Source organism: Mytilus trossulus, chromosome 1 (assembly GCF_036588685.1).
Source record: "Mytilus trossulus isolate FHL-02 chromosome 1, PNRI_Mtr1.1.1.hap1, whole genome shotgun sequence".
NCBI classification, from domain to species: Eukaryota; Metazoa; Mollusca; class Bivalvia; order Mytilida; family Mytilidae; genus Mytilus; species Mytilus trossulus.
In genome coordinates, this window is record NC_086373.1 from 7386047 (window position 1) to 7396992 (window position 10946).

The 10946-nt window shown below is 29.6% G+C and overlaps 1 protein-coding gene across 1 annotated transcript; it reads left to right on the forward strand.

The window, feature by feature from the left end:
• Window positions 1-127: 127 nt before the first annotated feature.
• Window positions 128-8236, forward strand: LOC134713885 (calcium and integrin-binding protein 1-like). Its single transcript, XM_063575172.1, has 7 exons — window positions 128-284; window positions 1859-1893; window positions 2772-2877; window positions 3753-3900; window positions 4231-4340; window positions 5310-5398; window positions 6096-8236. The coding sequence occupies exons 1-7, from the start codon at window positions 234-236 to the stop codon at window positions 6115-6117; spliced, it is 561 nt and encodes a 186-aa protein (XP_063431242.1). The 5' UTR covers window positions 128-233; the 3' UTR covers window positions 6118-8236.
• Window positions 8237-10946: the final 2710 nt, after the last annotated feature.

The following is a 10946-nucleotide window of genomic DNA, read 5'->3' on the forward strand; positions in this document are numbered from 1 at the left end:
CCCAAAAATATAAAAAATACAAATTCAAAAACTTATAATTGAGATCGATATTTTAGATTTAAACAATTATTATCATGAAATGATGTAAATCAAATGTGACAATTTGTTGTTTTGTACTTTCGTTTTGTTTGCAATTCGAAAATTTAGATTTACCACAACAAGGAACCAAGGAAAACAACAATCACCTGTCAAGTTGGGCTGTGAATTTTATATTATTTTAACATAAAGAAAGCATGGGAAGCTCTCAAAGCGTGTTTTCAGAACAAGAATTAAACGATTATCAGGTAAACTTGATTTAAAGTTTAATGTATTCTAATGAAAAATGAAAAAATAGCCTAAACTCAACCGTCACGATTTTGTCTATTTTTATACAGATCATCAGATGTCAAAATATAGGATGACATGTTAAAATGCTTGCAAAATTAGTTAGTTACATTTTGTGACATTTTTCTTTTTGCAGAGAAACAAACACTCTATTGAAAACTCTTGTCACGAATAGCATTGTAAACAGTACATATTGAATTTTACTATCACTCCTTTACTAAGAACCAACAAAAATAAGAATCTGGGTTCGGTTTAGTTTAAACAATATTTTATTTCAAGAAGTGCACAAAATATAATTATACAATATGAAATACAGGGATTCGGAAACAAGAAAAACTTATATAAATCCCTTTTTCATTTTCATACCCTACACACTCCCAAAGTCTGTTCGGGTCTAACAAGTTCGTGCCCTTTTTAATGGTTTTGTGTTATAATTTGTAATCTGGTTTTGGTGGGACCATATCGCTATAATTATATTTGTTTCATTAATTCATAAGAGATATTCTGACAATGTTTTTTTTGTGTTGAATAGATCTTAATCATGTTTTAGTTAGTGTATTTGTATTGCTGTAAAAAAATTAATCTTATTGTTTCTTTATTGGTTGAATTGTCAGCTACATTTATACAATGTATAATTACCAAGCATTTATTTCCATGAAATTAAAGAAGAATGAAGTTGCCAACTTATGATATGTTTAATTGGTGTTGCATACCAGCTAATAGTTGCTTTACATGACATTTATTTCCGTATGAAAAGAATTTTGAAAGTACACAATACATGTATTAGACCCTTGGTTTCCCGTTTGAAGGGTTTTACACTAGTAATTTTGGGGCCCTTTATACATGTAACTTGTTGTTTAGTGTGAGCCAAGTATCCGTGTTGAAGGCTGTACATTGACCTAAAATGGTTTACTTTTTTAAATTGTTATTTGGATGGAGAGTTGTCTCATTGGCACTCACACCACATCTTCCTATATCTATGAGGGTAAAGAAGGATTTATTTTTAAGTCATCCTGATATCTTACATTCCAAGAATTATTCAAAACAAATATTATAAATATTTAAAATTTATTACAGTACTGAAACTTTAGTTCAGGAAAATATCAAGATTTTGGTATACAATGTATATACTTATTCAACAGGATTTGAATAAAAATTCAGTGCAGTGTGAAGGGTGCGAACTGACCTGTTGGGTGATAGTGCAGGGTGCCAAAGTGTATGGGGTGCAAACAGACCTGATACTGCAAAATAACAAATTCACAACATTGCCTATGTTGGTAAAAATGCCATTTCTGTAGAAATATCAAATGATATTTTGCTGGCTTGAAATAAGATATTTTAATCAGAGCGGGTAAAATAGCATATATTTTCAATTTGCTGATGCTGGAAAAATAGCAACTGTCTATAATAAAAGAAGTTAAATATAACAGTCATTGATAGTGCTTAATTCTACTTTTTTCTTTCTTCAAATAAAAAAAATTAAAAAGCATATTTGTTGATATAAGTTCATAACATGTTACATATTTTCTTTCAGGATTTGACGTATTTCACTAAGAAAGAGATCCTACAGTAAGTTATCTTTAAGCATTTTAAAATACACTGTTTAGATAGAAGTCAAATAATGATCTTAAATGATAATGATTTTTTCCTCCTTTATTAGCTCACCTGGCCCATCACTTGGCGTCCGGCGTCGAAGTCCGTCGACATTTAACTTTTACAAAAATCTTCTCCTCTGAAACTACTGGGCCAAGTTAATTATAGATAGAGATAATTGTAAGCAGCTAGAATGCTCAGTAAATTAAGATGTACAAACACATCACCATCACCAAAACACTATTTTGTCATGAATCCATCTGCGTCCTTTGTTTGATATTCACATAGACCAAGGTGAGCAACACAGGCTCTTTAGAGCCTCTAGTTTGTATTTGGCAACTCACTTGTAAACTACATGTATATTGAATAGATAGAGAGAACACAGCAAAATTGTCCAGCTAGATTGTTTTAAGATCTACAAATAAGCAATAATACATGTTGTACCTGATTTCAATATGCCTGCTGTTTCCATTGGGGGAGGGGGCTTTTAATGATTTGTTTTAGTTTGTTATATTTTGTATGCAATTGTACAAACAAATGATTAATTAGCATTGGCACACATCATTTAAAAATCTTAATAATAAAACTTAGAAAAAGGGTAGGTAGGAAGGATTTTTTTTTAATTTTACCTTTTTTTATTACATTGAATTTATGGGAGGGACATCCTAACTTTAACAGTGCTTATTGAATAATGAAAAAAAACTTTAGGGTAGGCTATTTTTAAGCTTGAAAAATAGGGTGGATACTGTAAAAGGAATGACACATTTTTTTTCTATTTTCCCTGAGGTAAATAAGACATCAGATACATTTTTCATTAATTCTATTCATAAGTTTTATTCTTTTTTGTTTCCTAGTGTTTTTAAGAGATACAAGGATTTATATGAGGACAGTGCTGATGAAAACAATAAAAAGACATCAAGTCTGGATAAAGACAAGATTTTAAAACTACCAGAATTAAAGGTAACAGTAAAAGTCTACAGAATGACAACAAGAAATTCAGTGCTGTTCATACATACAGCTTTTGATGTGCATTAATAGATTTGACCCTGAAAATTGGTATTGAACTTCATCATAAATTTTAATTTAGTATTTTTGGCAAATATGGATTCTTGCTGAAAGTAATTCCTCAACAGATAATTAAACATTGAAAACCTTCTAGGACCATGTGCCAACAAATGGAGTAAGTTTAGACATATATTTGATGTGTTGTAGTGATACATGTAAGTATCTTCTTTTGAAAGACAAAGAAATAATCTATCAATTTGCACAAGACGGATTGGTAGAGAATTACTAACTGTGTTGTTGAGTGATTTACCAAAAAAAGTTGAACAATTTCTGTCAGATGATTTTTTGTTAGTGATTTTTTTTATACAATATACATCATCAAGTTTGCTCAGGATAAATACTATGAATGCAATCATTGTCTATATACATTTTGTGTACATGTATAACCATTGAATGGCAGTGTTCCCCCTTCAACTTTCAAGTAGCATCCTGGATAACATGTAAAAAGGGAATGATTTTAAATAACATCTTGTTTCTAAAATTTTAGCTTCACACTAATAAAAAAATCTACAAGAAAACTATTTTGGATATTATCAGATATCCTACTAATAAACCAACCATCACAATACCAAGATGCTAAAAAGCCATTGGGAGAACACTGAATGATGTTTGTGAAAAATTCTTTAATGAATAATAATGACTGATGGATAATCCGATTGTAACAATATGTTTAATAAAAACACTAATAGATTTTTTTTATTCTGTGTAGTGTTATATATGTTTGTTAAACAGCTATAGCTCCTATTATTCATCAGTCAATATCATTTTAGGTAAACCCTTTCAGTGACAGAATTGTAAAAGTGTTCTCCTCGAGTGGAGATGGTAACATGACGTTTGAAGATTTCCTCGACATGATGTCTGTATTCAGTGATGGTGCACCCAAGAATGTAAAGGTGGAATATGCATTCAGAATTTATGGTATGACAACAATACATTTATATCTTCCTGTATACATTGTATGTTAATAATCTAATACATATATTTCAGTGTAATATTAAACACACTTAACAAAATGGTGTTGTGGTTGATTTCAAGGCCCCTATGCATAATGAATTAATTACATTTAAATCTGAATGCCTGCTATAATCAAACATACATTATATGATGGTGAAAGTAAAATATGTGTGAAAATCAAATAGTCTATTATGTATACTAGGTATTTTGTTCATGTGTAAAATAGCATGTAACAGTATATTTATGACATAAAAAGATAATTGGTGCTAACTTTGAATTGTCTGACTTTTACAGATTTTGATGAAGATGACATGATTTCGGATCAAGACCTGAAAGAAGTAGTAGACAGATTGACAGGGGAGCAAAACCTCAGTAAAGATGAAATGCAGCAGCTTATTGATAATGTAGGTATATTGTGTAAACCTCAGTAAAGATGAAATGCAACAGCTTATTGATAATGTAGGTATATTGTGTAAACCTCAGTAAAGATGAAATGCAACAACTTATTGATAATGTAGGTATATTGTGTAAACCTCAGTAAAGATGAAATGCAACAACTTATTGATAATGTAGGTATATTGTGTAAAACAGGGGAGCAAAACCTCAGTAAAGATGAAATGCAACAACTTATTGATAATGTAGGTATATTGTGTAAAACAGGGGAGCAAAACCTCAGTAAAGATGAAATGCAACAGCTTATTGATAATGTAGGTATACTGTGTAAAACAGGGGAGCAAAACCTCAGTAAAGATGAAATGCAACAGCTTATTGATAATGTAGGTATATTGTGTAAACCTCAGTAAAGATGAAATGCAACAACTTATTGATAATGTAGGTATATTGTGTAAAATTAAAACCAAAAATTGTCAGAAAAAATAGTGTTATACACTAACTGTTTTAAATTATTAAAATGAATATAAATAAATTATTTGCATTCAAAGTACTTTTCAGGAATTATCTTCATCAGGAACATTCAAAGCCAAGGATGTATTAGTACTTTAAACAGGAGAACTATTAAAGGACAAATTAAGCATAGCTAAATCCATCTACAGTCAAGTTTGCTTGAGGGAGTTGACCCGAGGAGTTGAAACCTTTGTTTCTTAATAATGCCAAAATTTGAGAATGGATATTAACTCTTTCTTAATTAAAAACCTATCAAAACTGAATTGTATATCAAAATTAAAACCAGATTATAAGGAATCAAAGCAATCCCTTTCTAGGAAATTACTTATATAGGATTTATATACAATGTTGTCAATTCATAACAGAAATAGCCAAAAAATCATGTCTTTATCACTGTTACATTATATTTTTACTCTTTGGACACTTCATAATAAATGGCTCATATTAAATAAAGTTGTACATTTCTACAGATTCTAGAAGAGGCTGATTTGGATGACGATGATTCCCTGTCATTTGCTGAGTTTGAACATGTTATATCAAAGGCACCAGATTTTATCAAGTGAGTTTATAGGATTTTAGTTGAAACTTTTTTTACTGTCAATATGTGTAACCTTTTAAATATTACTTACTATGACTTATAAATATCATATATTTGGCTGTGATCATGCAGAATTCATTTCTTATAAATGCATATGAAATGAATATATATAAATGTAAGGGTCAATGATTGATTGATTGAGTATTGTTTACTTAATGTCCAGTGGCAAATGTTTCATGAATTTTCAGCAAGAAATATATATGTCAGTTAGATGACAAATTAATGACAATTACTGAAGGCAACACATAGCCTTTAGAAATTAACAGGTCTATAGTAGTGCATGCTAAATGGTCTCATGTTAAAACCAAGAAGTGAATACATTAAACAGAAATTGAAACATCTGCCAATAACACAAACCTTTTAGTTATGCAATAAAACAACCACTGAATATGTATATCTTATCTCTGACTAAATCACTGAATATGTATATCTTATTTTTGACTAAACCACTGAATATGTTTTTTTTTTTTTTTACTAAACCACTGAATATGTATCTTATATCTGACTAAACCACTGAATATGTATATCTTATCTCTTACTTAAATAAACTCATTTAGATTGGCTTAGATTTGGTTTAACAGTATGGGCTGGCTTGTTGTGGAAGTTAAAAATGTTGTTGTCACAAATAACATATCAATAAAATTATTCTTCATTTCAGCTCCTTTAGAATTCGGCTGTAGAATGGATTAATGAAACAGAAAAAGATCTGTGATAGACGTGACGATCAACCAGACAACTGTTATAGTTTTCTCTCTGTCTAGACTCAGTAGCATAATAGTTATACATTGTCATCTTTTTTAGTACTTTCCGAAATTTTAAATATACAATATTTTTGTACAAACTTGTCTATTACATTCATTATCTTAATATGTTTATCTTTACAGTTAACCATCTAAAAAATAGCTAGTAATCAGGTTTTTTGTGTTGTTTTTTTTAATTAGAAAATGCATCTTCATAATTTGGAATTTTCATTTATGTATTCTCATCTTAAAAATATATTAAATTTTTATCTTTAGAAAGTAGCTTCTGGGATAGGTCACTTTAATCTACATTCCATTAAGATTTCTTCATTCAGTCAGAAAATCTTTGTTGTAGAGGGTATCTTTATCTTATAGACACAATATATTATAATATCTGTTTTTCTAGCAAAGTTACAATTAAATTCATAAAATAGATTCATTCATTTAAGCATTCATTATATGTATATACTCTATGCAATTGTTTGTGTGTTCTCAGGTTTGTCCTGGATTTGTTTCTTTACATATTTGTGTATAGATCTAGATTTTATATTGTGACAGTAATAGTCACAAAAAAATAATAAAAAGCATTCTTTACAATTTTTCTCTTGATATATTTTATTATGACAATTGTGTTTGTTCTCTGTATTAATTATTTGATTTTATGACAGTTTAGTGGATTATTGACACATCAGAGTAGGTTTTCTTTAATCGTTGAAGGATTTTAGCACCATGGAACCTTGATATTTTAATTCCTAAGGTTGGTCTCTCTCGAATGATTTTCACTCAAGTAATCATTTTGGAGAGACCCATCTTAAGAAATAAAGGATAGCAAATCAAATTAGTTTGAAGGGAAAACACTATTTTACATTTTTAAAGTATTTAAAAGTGCACTTCTACTTTGAAAACACAAAAAAACTGTTACTAAATAGGTTTCAGAGTTTTATGATATGTATAACATTTTTGTTACAACGGATTTACATTTGAAAACAATGCTAAAAAAGAAAAAAAAAACAATTTTTAGACTTGGGCTTTATTTTATAATACATTTAAATTTGAGCAATTGTTTGTTTTCAATTTTATCAGAAGTGAGTATTTTACAATTCTATAGTCAAAAATTGAGTAAATGAATATTCCTAAGGTGTGTTAAAGGGCATTTTACCATTTTACATTGAAAACTGAGGATTTGTGATGGAAACCTTTCATTTGGTTTAAAACATTGAGAATGTAATGGATCCTGCGATTGCAAGTAAATGCCAATTTGTTTTCAAATAAATTATACAATGTGTTCCATTGTGCTTCTTTTACAGATGAACTATAGATATAAATGTTTTACAATATAATTTTAGCATTGTATTTGGTCATATTTTTCATCATTTTACTTTTAAGTAAATTTGGTTTATATGTTACCAATTGTTATTTGTTGAATTCCATATGTTCTATGTTTAATTTTAATGTATGTTACATTTATATAAAATGTATATTTTATTCTATAGCCACAAGGTTGTGAATAATGATAAGATATTATAACCCTTATTGTTTATAATTTGGTACAGAATGTTAATGCAAGAGCAAACCATGCTCACTTCACATTTGAAGACATTGGAATTCTGCTTTAAAATCTTTATTAAAAAAAAAAAGCAGATTCTATGGATTTATTAATTTTCATAGATACTTATTTCTTTGGATTAAGAACAAATTCTGTTTTTGTGGATATTTGATTTTGACAGATTATCCATACAAGTCTATATGGAAATACATATTTTGTTTATCACAAAAATTGATGGATTGCCTATACCAACAATGTATTCCAAAAGATCACATAAATTTGATTCTCCTATTTCAATTACAGAGGACTAGTATAGGCACCGCTAAATTTAAGTTGAATAGCCTTTATCAGACATAACATGTCTTTAACAACAACTGAAAGACTGCCGAGGAAGTTTTTCTTCATGTGAATTTTTGTATAATATTTTTATTCAATATGTACTTTATTCATCATACTTTTTTCATCATACTATTTTCTTATAAGTTAGAAGCAATAAACAATCATTTGTTTTTATATTTCATTATTTTATCCAATTAATTGGAAAGCCTATACGATGTCCAAACCATTCCTTACAGTATCAGGAAGCATTATTTGATCTTGTGTTTTTGTTCTCTGTAATGTCTGAATTATGGAGTGAAGGAAGCCCTTAATGATATTCACTCTTACAAACAGTAAATATTGATATTAAGATAACTGTGTTTTATCACTTTAAATGATTGCAAGATACACATATATCAAATAGGTAGATGTGGACTGATTGTCAATAAGACAACTCTCCACAAGAGACCAAATGATACATAAAATATTAACTATAGGTCACTTAAACTATGAGCAAAGACCATTCTGCATAGTCAGCTATAAAAGGCTTCAAAATGACAAATGTAAAACAATTCAAATATCATAAACAAGCATGTCCATTTGAGGGGTTGATCTGACCTTGACCTTGTTGTTTAGATTCCATAAGAAACAATTCAACTAGATTTGGTGTATAAAATATTTGTAAGGTGAACATTTCTGCTGACCTTAATCCTCTGATTTTGACCATGATTTGGTGATCAAGGTTATCTTTTTGTGGTTTAGGTGTTAAATATATTAAGGGCAATTTAAAATATGTCAATTAAAGACACCATCATGGTCAAAAGAGAGCCGTGGTGTAGTGGTTAGTGCATCGGACTACTAACACAAAGGTTCCTGGTTCGATTTCCGTTTGGGATGGAAATTTCAGGAACTCAATTTTCGGCTCTCCCTTGACACCATCTGCGAGTATGGTCTTGAGGAAACGATGATAGTCCGTCGGAAAGGGACGATAAATGGCTGACCCGTGTTAAGAGAGAGCCACATCTCTTGCATGTTAAAGACACCCTTGTAGATTTCGAAAAAGAGTAGGCTAATGCCGCTACAAGGCAGCACTCGCACCCGCAAAGTGGAAAAGGATTAATATAAGTTGCAAAACTTGTTTCCCAATCCACTATAAATAAATATGTTTAAACTAAAAGATTAAGACTGACACTGAAAATAAAAATGTATTCTAGCTGCAACAAAAGTTTTCTTGTGTCTTTTTAGAAGCAAAATTGTCTGCTGACAATTGAATAGTATTAAACTGACAACAAGGATAGAATCAGCAATATATTATTATCAGTCTGAAGGTAAGAACTGTTCATATGATTTAGTGGCATTTTTGATAGAAAACCATAAGGGACATAATGCTCCAAGTGTCTTATTTTGTCACCTTGATTTTGCAGCAGGTCTTGTCATACTGATCAGTTTTTGCTGTCTACATTTATTTCTATTATAGGTTTTAACAGAAATCCCTTAAATCTTCATAGCTGACCCATAATTTGCTGCTAAAATTCTTCAACCACTATTACGTAAATATGAGAATGAAAAATAATATGCGATGATTGGGCTAAAAGGCATAATGGGAAAGTTAGTCATGTAGGGAGCTCTTAATCGCTGCAACACCTGGCAAGGTATTAACCACCCATTTTGATAATTCAAGGTAAAATCGTGGCCAAAATATTTATCGACGAATAATTAACACAATTGGTCAATAGCTAGATGAGGAGCAAGCAGAATTTCGCAAATATTTGCTTTATGTTACATCATCGAACAATGTCATGGTGCAGAATGGCAAAGACAGCTTTGTATCAACTTTGTGGATCTCTCAATATCTAGACTGCTTTTCGTAATGAACATCAACACACATTTAATTATCAATATTCACAGCATCTGTGTCCAACAGATAAGACAGAGACATTGTGTTCTCTTTTCAATTATTTGCACTGTCTACTACTTTTCTAACTCCTATTTGAGTGTCGTTATAACATCGAAGAGACAGATTGTAGGTTGTTTCAATTCAATTAATTTATTATGAGGTTGTTATTCTGGTGTTTAAAGTTGGAGTTTGTTTTTCTTTTGTCATAGGCATTAATTTTAGATGGTGTATTGTTTTACATTTGCTTTTTGCAATATCAGGAATAATACATGATAAATTTGTTTCTAACTCCAAGACAAGATAATAAAACAATTGGTGTTGTATCGAACTATTATACTTTTAGAACGTTAGTATAATAGTCCCAGATGTTGTACAAGTTAAGGATGTAATTTTCTGGCGTCTGATCTTTTTCAGGAATTCTTTCCAAAATTTGATGTGATTCAAGTGGATAATATCGATGAATTCACAAAGTATTATATTTAAACTTCTGTAAAAAATATGTGAATTGACAATGAGCAGGTTTTTTTTATTATTATGAAAATGTCAAAACCAATCAAGTCAGTCTCTTTAGACAAAATGTTGAGAAAATGATTGAGGGGTATACAAAATTATTTTACCAAAATCATGTTAATCATAGTACATCCCATGTCAACTTTTTGTTTTCTAATTTCTTATAAATCCTTTTTTTCAATCATTTATAACATAGAAGTTGAAATATTAAAGAAAGAGAAAAATCAAAAATTGACAGCAAAGGAAATTTAACAGGAAATAGCAAAAAAAAAAATATATAAACTAGCTGTCTTCTATTAACACCTACCTATAGTTTTTTTTAGATTATTTTTATTCAGATTTGTCCACTTTATCTTTAGTGAAAGTATAAAAACTATTTTTATTGTGAAACTGTATGTGTGTAAAAATTGATGAAAAATGGTAAAATCATTGATTGTATACTAGCTTTAAAAAAAAAAATTGCATCAATATATGATTTTTTTTTTCTTTACCCAATTA